Source organism: Salvelinus namaycush, chromosome 5 (assembly GCF_016432855.1).
Source record: "Salvelinus namaycush isolate Seneca chromosome 5, SaNama_1.0, whole genome shotgun sequence".
Taxonomy (NCBI): Eukaryota; Metazoa; Chordata; class Actinopteri; order Salmoniformes; family Salmonidae; genus Salvelinus; species Salvelinus namaycush.
In genome coordinates this window covers 3,670,148-3,686,618 of record NC_052311.1, presented here as the reverse complement: position 1 = coordinate 3,686,618, position 16,471 = coordinate 3,670,148, and the positions used below count along the sequence as shown (strand labels likewise).

Here is a 16,471-nt window from a genome sequence, read left to right as displayed (position 1 = left end):
TTTTGTACGTTTATCTAGCTACCTAGCTAAGCTAACTGTTATCAAGCAAGACAGCTAGCCAAAAAACACAATACATCGTTTGTGTTCACTATTAACTTATTTTGTCCAATTAACAGTGACACAAATTCCCACTGGAAATACAATTTAAATCCAACAAGCATTTGAAAAGCGTTTTTAATTTTTAGCTAACTTCACAGCCTCCTAGCTGGCTAACGTACTCCATTCGTCACCACACCCAGACAGATCGACCACAATGCGGTCTCAGATCTAGCAAACACATTTTGACAAGAGTTCGTTATTCTTGTGAAATATCTTATTGAGGTAGCTGGCTAACTATTTATCTAGTCGATACGTGCCACGTCAGACAGTTATGATTGTTCATTTACACAGCCACAGAACTGACAGTGACCCTCACCACAGAAACTCACATTTTATTATACTGAAGCTGATAGGATGCTAACGCATACTAATCATGTTTCAGCGTGAACCAATATCTATCTGTGCAGTTATAACTACTAGTTAGCTACGATGGAAAGCAATTCACATTCATGTATTCCCACTAACCACAGTTCATAATAATGGCCGGGAACGGTGCAAATTGAATGGCATCAACCAGGTGTTTGATGTATTTGATACCATTCCACGAATTCCGCTCCAGTCATTAACACAAGCCCGTTCTCCCCAAATAAGGTGCCACTAACATAGATTGTTGAATGCTGCCTCTGGTTTCTAGGTGGATTCACATTACTGTCCAAGCTGCCTGGAGAATATGCCTTCAGCAGAGGCAAAGCTGAAGAAGAACAGGTGAGAAACATTTGCAACTGAGCATCAGCATATAGACCTGTTATATACGGTCTATGGCATAGACTTATTCCTTATTGTGTAGCCATTGACAATGGTCACTGCATCCAGCCTACATTTCCCAGCTCTCTGTTTTGTTCTAGGAAGAGGATATTCAACCAGCTGAACGAAAACTTCAGGTTAGGCATAGAGGTTAAGCTTAGGGTTATCTATCAATCATGTTTATTTTCTATATTAATGCTGGTAATTGCCAGGGACCTCAAGATACGATATTATCACGATACTTGGAGAACAAGTTCTGAAGGAAAATTTCTGGCGTTTTGGTGCAGGTACAGCCAATTACCGCAAAAATAATATTTCAAAAATGTATATCCCGATATGTAACTATTAACCCCCCCTTCCCATCACTATTATATATGTAATTCTGTGGGGTTGAATATTAGGTTAAGGTTAGTTATAGCCTAGTTTAGGGTTAAGGAAAGCCATAAAAGCTAGCATTGGGTTTGAGTACTGTGACTATTTCTTCCGGTTGAAGAACAAAGGTAGTGTTTATAACTAGCTATACCTTCTTTCTCTGCGTGCCCCAGGTGTGCCAACTGCTTCGACTGCCCATGCTGCATGCACACCCTGTCCACCCGGGCCACCAACATCCCAGCCCCTCTTCCTGACGACCCCAGCAAGACGACCATGAAGAAGGCCTATTACCTGGCCTGTGGCTTCTGTCGTTGGACATCCAGAGATGTGGGCATGGCTGACAAGTCTGTGGGTGAGTGCCAGGCCTACCTTACTGTTGATGATGATGATGATGATGAGATATTGGACTGTTGACTATGTTTATATTGGGCCTTTGTTAAACTTGGCCAACTATTCTGTGGCTGAGTGAGTGTGAGAAGTGGCTTCAACCAAATCAAATAGCAAACCTAGCTGATGATCCTAGTTACTAAGCTACTGAATGAAGTGTCCCGTCCCCCCCTGCACTGGTGATGAGGGGGAGATATATGGGACTGACTTGTTAATAGGCTATGTTAGAATGGTTCAAATGCTAAACAAATTAATATCTGATGTATGGAGCTTTGTTTGTAATTGTAACTCTGAATAGAGATGTGTCCCTTATCATGTACATGACTAGTAGCCTACATGTCTGTTATGTGATTGACTTGTTGGCTGTTTTCTGGAGAACTATTTCACTTGTATTGTTTTTGTGTGTCTTCACTTCAGCCAGTGGAGGATGGCAGGAGCCGGACAACCCTCATACTCAACGGGTATGTTCCCTTCCTTTTGGTCTGATCTGTTTTCTCTCTCAAGTGTTGCTCACATGTTGAGCTAGACAACCCCAGGCCGTAGAATGCTGTGACACTGGAAGTTACATAGAGTCTATTGTAATTGATGCTGTATTTAAAAACCCCCACTGTGTGATCAACCACAAATAGACACACTCCTGATACAGGCCCCAGGCTTAAGTGTTGGCTCTGACTTGTGCTTTCTGCTATTTATTTCCTGCTGGTAATATACATGTGGGGCGGCAGGTAGCCTAGTGGTTAGAGCGTAGGGGCGGCAGGTAGCCTAGTGGTTAGAGCGTAGGGGCGGCAGGTAGCCTAGTGGTTAGAGCGTAGGGGCGGCAGGTAGCCTAGTGGTTAGAGCGTAGGGGCGGCAGGTAGCCTAGTGGTCAGAGCGTAGGGGCGGCAGGTAGCCTAGTGGTCAGAGCGTAGGGGCGGCAGGTAGCCTAGTGGTCAGAGCGTAGGGGCGGCAGGTAGCCTAGTGGTCAGAGCGTAGGGGCGGCAGGTAGCCTAGTGGTCAGAGCGTAGGGGCGGCAGGTAGCCTAGTGGTCAGAGCGTAGGGGCGGCAGGTAGCCTAGTGGTCAGAGCGTAGGGGCGGCAGGTAGCCTAGTGGTCAGAGCGTAGGGGCGGCAGGTAGCCTAGTGGTCAGAGCGTAGGGGCGGCAGGTAGCCTAGTGGTCAGAGCGTAGGGGCGGCAGGTAGCCTAGTGGTCAGAGCGTAGGGGCGGCAGGTAGCCTAGTGGTCAGAGCGTAGGGGCGGCAGGTAGCCTAGTGGTCAGAGCGTAGGGGCGGCAGGTAGCCTAGTGGTCAGAGCGTAGGGGCGGCAGGTAGCCTAGTGGTCAGAGCGTAGGGGCGGCTGGTAGCCTAGTGGTCAGAGCGTAGGGGCGGCTGGTAGCCTAGTGGTCAGAGCGTAGGGGCGGCTGGTAGCCTAGTGGTCAGAGCGTAGGGGCGGCTGGTAGCCTAGTGGTCAGAGCGTAGGGGCGGCTGGTAGCCTAGTGGTCAGAGCGTAGGGGCGGCTGGTAGCCTAGTGGTCAGAGCGTAGGGGCGGCTGGTAGCCTAGTGGTCAGAGCGTAGGGGCGGCTGGTAGCCTAGTGGTCAGAGCGTAGGGGCGGCTGGTAGCCTAGTGGTCAGAGCGTAGGGGCGGCTGGTAGCCTAGTGGTCAGAGCGTAGGGGCGGCTGGTAGCCTAGTGGTCAGAGCGTAGGGGCGGCTGGTAGCCTAGTGGTCAGAGCGTAGGGGCGGCTGGTAGCCTAGTGGTCAGAGCGTAGGGGCGGCTGGTAGCCTAGTGGTCAGAGCGTAGGGGCGGCTGGTAGCCTAGTGGTCAGAGCGTAGGGGCGGCTGGTAGCCTAGTGGTCAGAGCGTAGGGGCGGCTGGTAGCCTAGTGGTCAGAGCGTAGGGGCGGCAGGTAGCCTAGTGGTCAGAGCGGAGGGGCGGCAGGTAGCCTAGTGGTCAGAGGGGAGGGGCGGCAGGTAGCCTAGTGGTCAGAGGGGAGGGGCGGCAGGTAGCCTAGTGGTCAGAGGGGAGGGGCGGCAGGTAGCCTAGTGGTCAGAGGGGAGGGGCGGCAGGTAGCCTAGTGGTCAGAGGGGAGGGGCGGCAGGTAGCCTAGTGGTCAGAGGGGAGGGGCGGCAGGTAGCCTAGTGGTCAGAGGGGAGGGGCGGCAGGTAGCCTAGTGGTCAGAGGGGAGGGGCGGCAGGTAGCCTAGTGGTCAGAGGGGAGGGGCGGCAGGTAGCCTAGTGGTCAGAGGGGAGGGGCGGCAGGTAGCCTAGTGGTCAGAGGGGAGGGGCGGCAGGTAGCCTAGTGGTCAGAGGGGAGGGGCGGCAGGTAGCCTAGTGGTCAGAGGGGAGGGGCGGCAGGTAGCCTAGTGGTCAGAGGGGAGGGGCGGCAGGTAGCCTAGTGGTCAGAGGGGAGGGGCGGCTGGTAGCCTAGTGGTCAGAGCGTAGGGGCGGCTGGTAGCCTAGTGGTCAGAGCGTAGGGGCGGCTGGTAGCCTAGTGGTCAGAGCGGAGGGGCGGCAGGTAGCCTAGTGGTCAGAGCGGAGGGGCGGCAGGTAGCCTAGTGGTCAGAGCGGAGGGGCGGCAGGTAGCCTAGTGGTCAGAGCGGAGGGGCGGCAGGTAGCCTAGTGGTCAGAGCGGAGGGGCGGCAGGTAGCCTAGTGGTCAGAGCGGAGGGGCGGCAGGTAGCCTAGTGGTCAGAGCGGAGGGGCGGCAGGTAGCCTAGTGGTCAGAGCGGAGGGGCGGCAGGTAGCCTAGTGGTCAGAGCGGAGGGGCGGCAGGTAGCCTAGTGGTCAGAGCGGAGGGGCGGCAGGTAGCCTAGTGGTCAGAGCGGTGGGGCGGCAGGTAGCCTAGTGGTCAGAGCGGAGGGGCGGCAGGTAGCCTAGTGGTCAGAGCGGAGGGGCGGCAGGTAGCCTAGTGGTCAGAGGGGAGGGGCGGCAGGTAGCCTAGTGGTCAGAGCGTTGGGTCGGCTGGTAGCCTAGTGGTTAGAGCGTTGGGTCAGTAACGTAAAGGTTGCTAGATCGAATGCTCCGAGTTGACAAGGTAAAAAGCTGTCGTTCTGCCACCGGAACAAGGCAGTTAACCCACTGTTCCTAGGCCGTCATTGTAAATAAGAATTTGTTCTTAACTGACTTGCCTAGTTAAATAAAGGTGAAATAATAAATCAAAGGGGTATGCTGATGAGATAGATATATATATATATATATATATATATATACTGTATACATGGTTCTCTGGTCTGTCATTTCCTCCTATTATAATAATAATAATAATAGTATCCTATGACAGTCAGACTCATGCTATGTGTATTCTTCCTCCAGAGACTCATGGTAATTGTTGGCTATTTCTTTTCTCAGATCAATAAACTGATAGAGTATTACCAGCAGCTGGCCCAGAGAGAGAAACTGGAGAGGGACCGGAAGAAGCTGGCCAGGAGACGACCCTACATGCCACTGGCCTTCTCGGTACAAACACACACACACACACACACACACACACACACACACACACACACACACACACACATACACACATACACACATACACACATACACACACACACACACACACACACACATACATACATACACTCCGGCAGATAACATGCTCAGCTTTCACACTTCTCTCTGGAATACGAACTTGACTTTTTTTATACGTTAAACCTCTCTCAATAACCACAACCCAGCTCTCACTTTGTTTGAATTTTTATAATGAGCATTCTCAAATATGCTTTTATTCTTTGTTTCTTGTGATGGTTATGGCTGTTTTATTAACCCTGCTGGTGGCAGGATCTGAAATTAACAATGCAACTATTTCTGAATAGCCTACATAATGTTATGTTCCAGTATGTTTACATTGATTGAACTGCATGTATAGTTCATGTATATGGACAGAAGGACTGGTTTAGGTTAGAACCTGGGGCATACTGGAACATTGACGAGTCACTATAAGCTAGCTGTGTGCTAGCTATATAACGTTACTAGCTACTGCAGCTGAAGAGTCACTATAAGCTAGCTATGTGCTAGCTAGCTATATACTAGCTACTGCGGCTGAAGGGTCACTATAAGCTAGCTGTGTGCTAGCTAGCTATATACTAGCTACTGCAGCTGAAGGGTCACAATAAGCTAGCTGTGTGCTAGCTAGCTATATACTAGCTACTGCAGCTGAAGGGTCACTATAAGCTAGCTGTGTGCTAGCTAGCTATATAGTAGCTACTGCAGCTGAAGAGTCACTATAAGCTAGCTGCTAGCTGTGTGCTGGCTAGCTATATACTAGCTACTGCAGCTGAAGAGTCTTCAGCTCTACCACTAATGCTTTTCTGTTGCTGTTGCATGTCGTCAGTTACCTGCCATGTTTGCTGCTTTGGTTTCACTTGATACGTTCTTCTTTGTCTTTGCTTCTGCACGCTGATATGTTGGTTTTAACCCCTCCGTCCCCCAGCAACACACTATTCATGTGGTGGTGAGTTGTATTTTTCACTTTGATAGTCAAACACTGCTCTCTCTCTCGGAAATGTAATGTTAAAACTGATTTTAGCCTATAGTATAGTAGACGTTTGTAACTCACTGTGAACATAAAGATTTGTGTTCTCTTCGTTCAAACCAAAAATATTTCTCTAGGTTTGGTTTATTTCTTTAGCTTCGATCGCAATTTTATTTTAGGCATTTATGCTAGTAAATGTTTTCCTAATTTAGATATTTTAAAAATCTAATTATTTCCAGTTATCAATAGAAATGCCAGTGTTTCCTCTCCTGTAAGTCATGGTGATGTCTTGTCTGTGAGTTAGTTGACATTTGTGGTTGTGTTGCTCTGTAAAGGAGAAGTATGGTCTGGGTACCAGACTACAGAGACAGAGACCTGGAGCTCCTATCACCAGTCTGGCTGGTCTTTCGTGAGTATTACATTCCATTCACACAAATGTTATTGTCCATAACCTATGAGTATCACATCCTGGTACTATACGGCACCATTCCTTTATTGTACACGTACATGACAAATCATGTTGATCACTGAATAGGGTGCAGTTTGGGATAAAGCCATGCTGTTAGTTCATAAATACAGCTTTCCCTGTTTGCTATAATGTCTGTCCCTGTCTGCTATGTCTGTCCCTGTCTCCTATAATGTCTGTCCCTGTCTCCTATAATGTCTGTCCCTGTCTGCTATAATGTCTGTCCCTGTCTCCTATAATGTCTGTCCCTGTCCCCTATAATGTCTGTCCCTGTCTCCTATAATGTCTGTCCCTGTCCCCTATAATGTCTGTCCCTGTCTGCTATAATGTATGCCCCTGTCTGCTATAATGTCTGTCCCTGTCTGCTATAATGTCTGTCACTGTCTGCTATAATGTCTGTCCCTGTCTGCTATAATGTCTGTCCCTGTCTGCTATAATGTCTGTCCCTGTCTGCTATAATGTCTGTCCCTGTCCCCTATAATGTCTGTCCCTGTCTCCTATAATGTCTGTCCCTGTCTGCTATAATGTCTGTCCCTGTCTGCTATAATGTCTGTCCCTGTCTCCTATAATGTCTGTCCCTGTCCCCTATAATGTCTGTCCCTGTCCCCTATAATGTCTGTCCCTGTCTGCTATAATGTATGCCCCTGTCTGCTATAATGTCTGCCCCTGTCTGCTATAATGTCTGCCCCTGTCTCCTATAATGTCTGTCCCTGTCCCCTATAATGTCTGTCCCTGTCCCCTATAATGTCTGTACCTGTCCCCTATAATGTCTGTCCCTGTCCCCTATAATGTCTGTCCCTGTCCCCTATAATGTCTGTCCCTGTCCCCTATAATGTCTGTCCCTGTCCCCTATAATGTCTGTCCCTGTCCCCTATAATGTCTGTCCCTGTCTGCTATAATGTCTGTCCCTGTCTCCTATAATGTCTGTCCCTGTCTCCTATAATGTCTGTCCCTGTCCCCTATAATGTCTGTCCCTGTCTCCTATAATGTCTGTCCCTGTCTCCTATAATGTCTGTCCCTGTCCCCTATAATGTCTGTCCCTGTCTCCTATAATGTCTGTCCCTGTCTCCTATAATGTCTGTCCCTGTCTGCTATAATGTCTGTCCCTGTCTCCTATAATGTCTGTCCCTGTCCCCTATAATGGCCTTCACTGTGTCTGTCCCTATTCTAGTCTGAAGGAAGGTGAAGACCAGAAGGAGATTAACATAGAACCAGCTCAGGCCTTAGATGAGGTGGAGCCACTGCCTGAAGACTGCTACAACAGACCCATCAACCTACCTGAGGGTAAGAGACAACAACCCCTAACCACTAACCCCTAAGCCTAGCCCCTAAGCCTAGCCCCTAACCACTAAGCCTAACACTAACCCCGGACCTTGAACTCTACACTAACCCTACACCAGACCTGTCCACCTACCTGAGGGTAACAATGATTAGTATTTAATTTATTTTTTTATCTACAATTGTTAATTGAAACAATAATAAAGTGTTCTCCCCTGTTTTGGTAAAAAGCTGAGCGATGGGGGCTGGAGAAATGTTACCACTCTCAGATTAATAGACAGCTATGGATGCAAGGACTGACCATCCATGATATTAAAATGATTGTTTTAACCATGTTATGAGGCTATACAGTGTTTTACATTTATGTTGTTTACAAACATTTGAGTTAAACAAGTTTATATTTTGTGTTCAGATGGGGTACGACAGTTGAACAAAGCTCATGAGGCATTTATAAGTTCTATTCTTCAAGAGTCAATGGGTACAGATCATTCATTTTAATAACAATAATCTAGCAACTAAGTATTCTAGCTTCATCCACTACTTTTCCTTAGAGCTATTTGTTCTAATGAAGTCTACAGCTATATCATAGCCAGGGTACGCTGTGGTTGTTGTCAAATCTGCCGCGTTTTGTTGTCTAGTTGACCGTGTTTGGTTGTCTAGTGGACCGTGTTTGGTTGTCTAGTTGGACCGTGTTTGGTTGTCTAGTTGACTGTGTTTTGTTGTCTAGTTGACCGTGTTTGGTTGTCTAGTTGACCGTGTTTGGTTGTCTAGTTGACCGTGTTTGGTTGTCTAGTTGGACCGTGTTTGGTTGTCTAGTTGGACCGTGTTTGGTTGTCTAGTTGGACCGTGTTTGGTTGTCTAGTTGACTGTGTTTTGTTGTCTAGTTGACCGTGTTTTGTTGTCTAGTTGACTGTGTTTGGTTGTCTAGTTGACTGTGTTTGGTTGTCTAGTTGACCGCGTTTGGTTGTCTAGTTGGACCGTGTTTGGTTGTCTAGTGGACCGTGTTTGGTTGTCTAGTTGACTGTGTTTTGTTGTCTAGTTGACTGTGTTTTGTTGTCTAGTGGACCGTGTTTGGTTGTCTAGTGGACCGTGTTTGGTTGTCTAGTTGACTGTGTTTTGTTGTCTAGTTGACTGTGTTTTGTTGTCTAGTTGGACCGTGTTTGGTTGTCTAGTTGACTGTGTTTGGTTGTCTAGTTGACTGTGTTTGGTTGTCTAGTTGACTGTGTTTGGTTGTCTAGTTGACTGTGTTTGGTTGTCTAGTTGACTGTGTTTTGTTGTCTAGTTGACTGTGTTTTGTTGTCTAGTTGACTGTGTTTGGTTGTCTAGTTGACTGTGTTTGGTTGTCTAGTTGACTGTGTTTTGTTGTCTAGTTGACTGTGTTTTGTTGTCTAGTTGACCGCGTTTTGTTGTCTAGTTGACTGTGTTTGGTTGTCTAGTTGACTGTGTTTTGTTGTCTAGTTGACCGCGTTTGGTTGTCTAGTTGACTGTGTTTTGTTGTCTAGTTGACTGTGTTTTGTTGTCTAGTTGACTGTGTTTTGTTGTCTAGTTGACTGTGTTTGGTTGTCTAGTTGGACCGTGTTTGGTTGTCTAGTTGGACCGTGTTTGGTTGTCTAGTTGACTGTGTTTGGTTGTCTAGTTGACTGTGTTTGGTTGTCTAGTTGACTGTGTTTGGTTGTCTAGTTGACTGTGTTTGGTTGTCTAGTGGACCGTGTTTGGTTGTCTAGTTGACCGTGTTTGGTTGTCTAGTTGGACCGTGTTTGGTTGTCTAGTTGGACCGTGTTTGGTTGTCTAGTTGGACCGTGTTTGGTTGTCTAGTTGACTGTTTGGTTGTCTAGTTGACCGTGTTTGGTTGTCTAGTGGACCGTGTTTGGTTGTCTAGTTGACCGTGTTTGGTTGTCTAGTTGACCGTGTTTGGTTGTCTAGTTGACTGTGTTTGGTTGTCTAGTTGACTGTGTTTGGTTGTCTAGTTGACTGTGTTTGGTTGTCTAGTTGACTGTGTTTGGTTGTCTAGTTGACTGTGTTTGGTTGTCTAGTTGACTGTGTTTGGTTGTCTAGTTGACTGTGTTTGGTTGTCTAGTTGGCTGTGTTTGGTTGTCTAGTTGACTGTGTTTGGTTGTCTAGTTGACTGTGTTTGGTTGTCTAGTTGACTGTGTTTTGTTGTCTAGTTGGCTGTGTTTTGTTGTCTAGTTGACTGTGTTTTGTTGTCTAGTTGACTGTGTTTGGTTGTCTAGTTGACTGTGTTTGGTTGTCTAGTTGACTGTGTTTGGTTGTCTAGTTGACTGTGTTTGGTTGTCTAGTTGACTGTGTTTGGTTGTCTAGTTGACTGTGTTTGGTTGTCTAGTTGACTGTGTTTGGTTGTCTAGTTGACTGTGTTTGGTTGTCTAGTTGACTGTGTTTGGTTGTCTAGTTGGACCGTGTTTTGTTGTCTAGTTGACAGCGTTTGGTTGTCTAGTTGGACCGTGTTTGGTTGTCTAGTTGGACCGTGTTTGGTTGTCTAGTTGGACCGTGTTTGGTTGTCTAGTTGACTGTGTTTGGTTGTCTAGTTGACTGTGTTTGGTTGTCTAGTTGACTGTGTTTGGTTGTCTAGTTGACTGTGTTTGGTTGTCTAGTTGACTGTGTTTGGTTGTCTAGTGGACCGTGTTTGGTTGTCTAGTTGACCGTGTTTGGTTGTCTAGTTGGACCGTGTTTGGTTGTCTAGTGGACCGTGTTTGGTTGTCTAGTTGACTGTGTTTGGTTGTCTAGTTGACTGTGTTTGGTTGTCTAGTTGGACCGTGTTTGGTTGTCTAGTTGGACCGTGTTTGGTTGTCTAGTTGGACCGTGTTTGGTTGTCTAGTTGGACCGTGTTTGGTTGTCTAGTTGGACCGTGTTTGGTTGTCAAGTTGGACCGTGTTTGGTTGTCTAGTGGACTGTGTTTGGTTGTCTAGTGGACTGTGTTTGGTTGTCTAGTGGACTGTGTTTGGTTGTCTAGTTGACTGTGTTTGGTTGTCTAGTTGACTGTGTTTGGTTGTCTAGTTGACTGTGTTTGGTTGTCTAGTTGACTGTGTTTGGTTGTCTAGTTGACTGTGTTTGGTTGTCTAGTGGACCGTGTTTGGTTGTCTAGTGGACCGTGTTTGGTTGTCTAGTGGACCGTGTTTGGTTGTCTAGTTGGACCGTGTTTGGTTGTCTAGTTGGACCGTGTTTGGTTGTCTAGTTGGACCGTGTTTGGTTGTCTAGTTGACTGTTTGGTTGTCTAGTTGACCGTGTTTGGTTGTCTAGTGGACCGTGTTTGGTTGTCTAGTGGACCGTGTTTGGTTGTCTAGTTGACTGTGTTTGGTTGTCTAGTTGACTGTGTTTGGTTGTCTAGTTGACTGTGTTTGGTTGTCTAGTTGACTGTGTTTGGTTGTCTAGTTGACTGTGTTTGGTTGTCTAGTTGACTGTGTTTGGTTGTCTAGTTGGCTGTGTTTGGTTGTCTAGTTGGCTGTGTTTGGTTGTCTAGTTGACTGTGTTTTGTTGTCTAGTTGGCTGTGTTTTGTTGTCTAGTTGACTGTGTTTGGTTGTCTAGTTGACTGTGTTTGGTTGTCTAGTTGACTGTGTTTGGTTGTCTAGTTGACTGTGTTTGGTTGTCTAGTTGACTGTGTTTGGTTGTCTAGTTGACTGTGTTTGGTTGTCTAGTTGACTGTGTTTGGTTGTCTAGTTGGACCGTGTTTTGTTGTCTAGTTGACAGCGTTTGGTTGTCTAGTTGACAGCGTTTGGTTGTCTAGTTGGACAGCGTTTGGTTGTCTAGTTGGACCGTGTTTGGTTGTCTAGTGGACCGTGTTTGGTTGTCTAGTGGACCGTGTTTGGTTGTCTAGTGGACTGTGTTTGGTTGTCTAGTTGACTGTGTTTGGTTGTCTAGTTGGACCGTGTTTGGTTGTCTAGTTGGACCGTGTTTGGTTGTCTAGTTGACTGTGTTTGGTTGTCTAGTTGGACCGTGTTTGGTTGTCTAGTTGGACCGTGTTTGGTTGTCTAGTTGGACCGTGTTTGGTTGTCTAGTTGGACCGTGTTTGGTTGTCTAGTTGGACCGTGTTTGGTTGTCTAGTTGGACCGTGTTTGGTTGTCTAGTGGACTGTGTTTGGTTGTCTAGTGGACTGTGTTTGGTTGTCTAGTGGACTGTGTTTGGTTGTCTAGTTGACTGTGTTTGGTTGTCTAGTTGACTGTGTTTGGTTGTCTAGTTGACTGTGTTTGGTTGTCTAGTTGACTGTGTTTGGTTGTCTAGTTGACTGTGTTTGGTTGTCTAGTTGACTGTGTTTGGTTGTCTAGTTGACTGTGTTTGGTTGTCTAGTTGACTGTGTTTGGTTGTCTAGTTGACTGTGTTTGGTTGTCTAGTTGACTGTGTTTGGTTGTCTAGTTGACTGTGTTTGGTTGTCTAGTTGACTGTGTTTGGTTGTCTAGTTGACTGTGTTTGGTTGTCTAGTTGACTGTGTTTGGTTGTCTAGTTGACTGTGTTTGGTTGTCTAGTTGACTGTGTTTGGTTGTCTAGTTGACTGTGTTTTGTTGTCTAGTTGGCTGTGTTTTGTTGTCTAGTTGACTGTGTTTTGTTGTCTAGTTGACTGTGTTTTGTTGTCTAGTTGACCGTGTTTGGTTGTCTAGTTGACTGTGTTTGGTTGTCTAGTTAGACCGCGTTTGGTTGTCTAGTTGACTGTGTTTGGTTGTCTAGTTGACTGTGTTTGGTTGTCTAGTTGACTGTGTTTGGTTGTCTAGTTGACTGTGTTTGGTTGTCTAGTTGACTGTGTTTGGTTGTCTAGTTGGACCTGTGTTTGGTTGTCTAGTTGGACCGTGTTTGGTTGTCTAGTTGGACCGTGTTTGGTTGTCTAGTTGGACCGTGTTTGGTTGTCTAGTTGGACCGTGTTTGGTTGTCTAGTGGACCGTGTTTGGTTGTCTAGTTGACTGTGTTTGGTTGTCTAGTTGACTGTGTTTGGTTGTCTAGTTGACTGTGTTTGGTTGTCTAGTTGACTGTGTTGGTGTCTAGTGGCTGTGTTTTGTTGTCTAGTTGACTGTGTTTTGTTGTCTAGTTGACTGTGTTTGGTTGTCTAGTTAGACCGCGTTTGGTTGTCTAGTTGACTGTGTTTGGTTGTCTAGTTAGACTGCGTTTGGTTGTCTAGTTGACTGTGTTTGGTTGTCTAGTTGACTGTGTTTGGTTGTCTAGTTGACTGTGTTTGGTTGTCTAGTTAGACCGCGTTTGGTTGTCTAGTTAGACCGCGTTTGGTTGTCTAGTTGACCGCGTTTGGTTGTCTAGTTGACTGTGTTTGGTTGTCTAGTTGACTGTGTTTGGTTGTCTAGTTGACTGTGTTTGGTTGTCTAGTTGACTGTGTTTGGTTGTCTAGTTGACTGTGTTTGGTTGTCTAGTTGGCTGTGTTTTGTTGTCTAGTTGACTGTGTTTTGTTGTCTAGTTGACTGTGTTTGGTTGTCTAGTTGACTGTGTTTTGTTGTCTAGTTGACCGTGTTTTGTTGTCTAGTTGACTGTGTTTGGTTGTCTAGTTGACTGTGTTTGGTTGTCTAGTTGACTGTGTTTGGTTGTCTAGTTGACTGTGTTTGGTTGTCTAGTTGACTGTGTTTGGTTGTCTAGTTGACTGTGTTTGGTTGTCTAGTTGACTGTGTTTGGTTGTCTAGTTGACTGTGTTTGGTTGTCTAGTTGACTGTGTTTGGTTGTCTAGTTGGACCGTGTTTGGTTGTCTAGTTGGACCGTGTTTGGTTGTCTAGTTGGACCGTGTTTGGTTGTCTAGTTGGACCGTGTTTGGTTGTCTAGTGGACCGTGTTTGGTTGTCTAGTTGACTGTGTTTGGTTGTCTAGTTGACTGTGTTTGGTTGTCTAGTTGACTGTGTTTGGTTGTCTAGTTGACTGTGTTTGGTTGTCTAGTTAGACCGCGTTTGGTTGTCTAGTTAGACCGCGTTTGGTTGTCTAGTTGACTGTGTTTGGTTGTCTAGTTGACTGTGTTTGGTTGTCTAGTTGACTGTGTTTGGTTGTCTAGTTGACTGTGTTTGGTTGTCTAGTTGACTGTGTTTGGTTGTCTAGTTAGACCGCGTTTGGTTGTCTAGTTAGACCGCGTTTGGTTGTCTAGTTGACTGTGTTTGGTTGTCTAGTTGACTGTGTTTGGTTGTCTAGTTAGACCGCGTTTGGTTGTCTAGTTAGACCGCGTTTGGTTGTCTAGTTGACTGTGTTTGGTTGTCTAGTTGACTGTTTGGTTGTCTAGTTGACTGTGTTTGGTTGTCTAGTTGACTGTGTTTGGTTGTCTAGTTGACTGTGTTTGGTTGTCTAGTTGACTGTGTTTGGTTGTCTAGTTGACTGTGTTTGGTGGTCTAGTTGACTGTGTTTGGTTGTCTAGTTGACTGTGTTTGGTTGTCTAGTTGACTGTGTTTGGTTGTCTAGTTGACTGTGTTTGGTTGTCTAGTTGACTGTGTTTGGTTGTCTAGTTGGACCGTGTTTGGTTGTCTAGTTGGACCGTGTTTGGTTGTCTAGTTGGACCGTGTTTGGTTGTCTAGTGGACTGTGTTTGGTTGTCTAGTGGACTGTGTTTGGTTGTCTAGTGGACTGTGTTTGGTTGTCTAGTGGACTGTGTTTGGTTGTCTAGTTGACTGTGTTTGGTTGTCTAGTTGACTGTGTTTGGTTGTCTAGTTGACTGTGTTTGGTTGTCTAGTTGACTGTGTTTGGTTGTCTAGTTGACTGTGTTTGGTTGTCTAGTTGACTGTGTTTGTTGTCTAGTTGACTGTGTTTGGTTGTCTAGTTGACTGTGCTTGGTTGTCTAGTTGACTGTGTTTGGTTGTCTAGTTGACTGTGTTTGGTTGTCTAGTTGACTGTGTTTGGTTGTCTAGTTGACTGTGTTTGGTTGTCTAGTTGACTGTGTTTGGTTGTCTAGTTGACTGTGTTTGGTTGTCTAGTTGACTGTGTTTGGTTGTCTAGTTGACTGTGTTTGGTTGTCTAGTTGACTGTGTTTGGTTGTCTAGTTAGACCGCGTTTGGTTGTCTAGTTGACTGTGTTTGGTTGTCTAGTTGACTGTGTTTGGTTGTCTAGTTGACTGTGTTTGGTTGTCTAGTTGACTGTGTTTGGTTGTCTAGTTGACTGTGTTTGGTTGTCTAGTTGACTGTGTTGGTTGTCTAGTTGACTGTGTTTGGTTGTCTAGTTGACTGTGTTTGGTTGTCTAGTTGACTGTGTTTGGTTGTCTAGTTGACTGTGTTTGGTTGTCTAGTTGACTGTGTTTGGTTGTCTAGTTGACTGTTTGGTTGTCTAGTTGACTGTGTTTGGTTGTCTAGTTGACTGTGTTTGGTTGTCTAGTTGACTGTGTTTGGTTGTCTAGTTGACTGTGTTTGGTTGTCTAGTTGACTGTGTTTGGTTGTCTAGTTGACTGTGTTTGGTTGTCTAGTTGACTGTGTTTGGTTGTCTAGTTAGACCGCGTTTGGTTGTCTAGTTAGACTGTGTTTGGTTGTCTAGTTGACTGTGTTTGGTTGTCTAGTTGACTGTGTTTGGTTGTCTAGTTGACTGTGTTTGGTTGTCTAGTTAGACCGCGTTTGGTTGTCTAGTTAGACCGCGTTTGGTTGTCTAGTTAGACCGCGTTTGGTTGTCTAGTTGACTGTTTGGTTGTCTAGTTGACTGTGTTTGGTTGTCTAGTTGACTGTGTTTGGTTGTCTAGTTGACTGTGTTTGGTTGTCTAGTTGACCGTGTTTGGTTGTCTAGTTGACTGTGTTTGGTTGTCTAGTTGACTGTGTTTGGTTGTCTAGTTGACTGTTTGGTTGTCTAGTTGACTGTGTTTGGTTGTCTAGTTGACTGTGTTTGGTTGTCTAGTTGACTGTGTTTGGTTGTCTAGTTGACTGTGTTTGGTTGTCTAGTTGACTGTGTTTGGTTGTCTAGTTGACTGTGTTTGGTTGTCTAGTTGACTGTGTTTGGTTGTCTAGTTGACTGTGTTTGGTTGTCTAGTTGACTGTGTTTGGTTGTCTAGTTGGACCGTGTTTGGTTGTCTAGTTGGACCGTGTTTGGTTGTCTAGTTGGACCGTGTTTGGTTGTCTAGTGGACTGTGTTTGGTTGTCTAGTTGGACTGTGTTTGGTTGTCTAGTGGACTGTGTTTGGTTGTCTAGTGGACTGTGTTTGGTTGTCTAGTGGACTGTGTTTGGTTGTCTAGTTGACTGTGTTTGGTTGTCTAGTGACTGTGTTTGGTTGTCTAGTTGACTGTGTTTGGTTGTCTAGTTGACTGTGTTTGGTTGTCTAGTTGACTGTGTTTGGTTGTCTAGTTGACTGTGTTTGGTTGTCTAGTTGACTGTGTTTGGTTGTCTAGTTGACTGTGTTTGGTTGTCTAGTTGACTGTGTTTGGTTGTCTAGTTGACTGTGTTTGTTGTCTAGTTGACTGTGTTTGGTTGTCTAGTTGACTGTGTTTGGTTGTCTAGTGACTGTGTTTGGTTGTCTAGTTGACTGTGTTTGGTTGTCTAGTTGACTGTGTTTGGTTGTCTAGTTGACCGTGTTTGGTTGTCTAGTTAGACCGCGTTTGGTTGTCTAGTTAGACCGCGTTTGGTTGTCTAGTTAGACCGCGTTTGGTTGTCTAGTTAGACCGCGTTTGGTTGTCTAGTTGACTGTGTTTGGTTGTCTAGTTGACTGTGTTTGGTTGTCTAGTTGACTGTGTTTGGTTGTCTAGTTGACTGTGTTTGGTTGTCTAGTTGACTGTGTTTGGTTGTCTAGTTGA

At 45.8% G+C, this 16,471-nt stretch overlaps 1 protein-coding gene across 1 annotated transcript in view; it reads left to right on the top strand.

The window, feature by feature from the left end:
* The window catches only part of LOC120048904 (dynactin subunit 4-like), a 149,714-nt gene that overhangs the window by 407 nt on the left and 132,836 nt on the right, over positions 1–16,471 (top strand). The window contains exons 2-8 of the mRNA XM_038995221.1: positions 734–804; positions 1,389–1,567; positions 2,020–2,063; positions 4,920–5,027; positions 6,004–6,024; positions 6,381–6,454; positions 7,683–7,795. Of these exons, the coding sequence (XP_038851149.1) occupies positions 734–804; positions 1,389–1,567; positions 2,020–2,063; positions 4,920–5,027; positions 6,004–6,024; positions 6,381–6,454; positions 7,683–7,795 (610 nt within the window). The remainder of the gene's footprint in view (positions 1–733; positions 805–1,388; positions 1,568–2,019; positions 2,064–4,919; positions 5,028–6,003; positions 6,025–6,380; positions 6,455–7,682; positions 7,796–16,471) is intronic.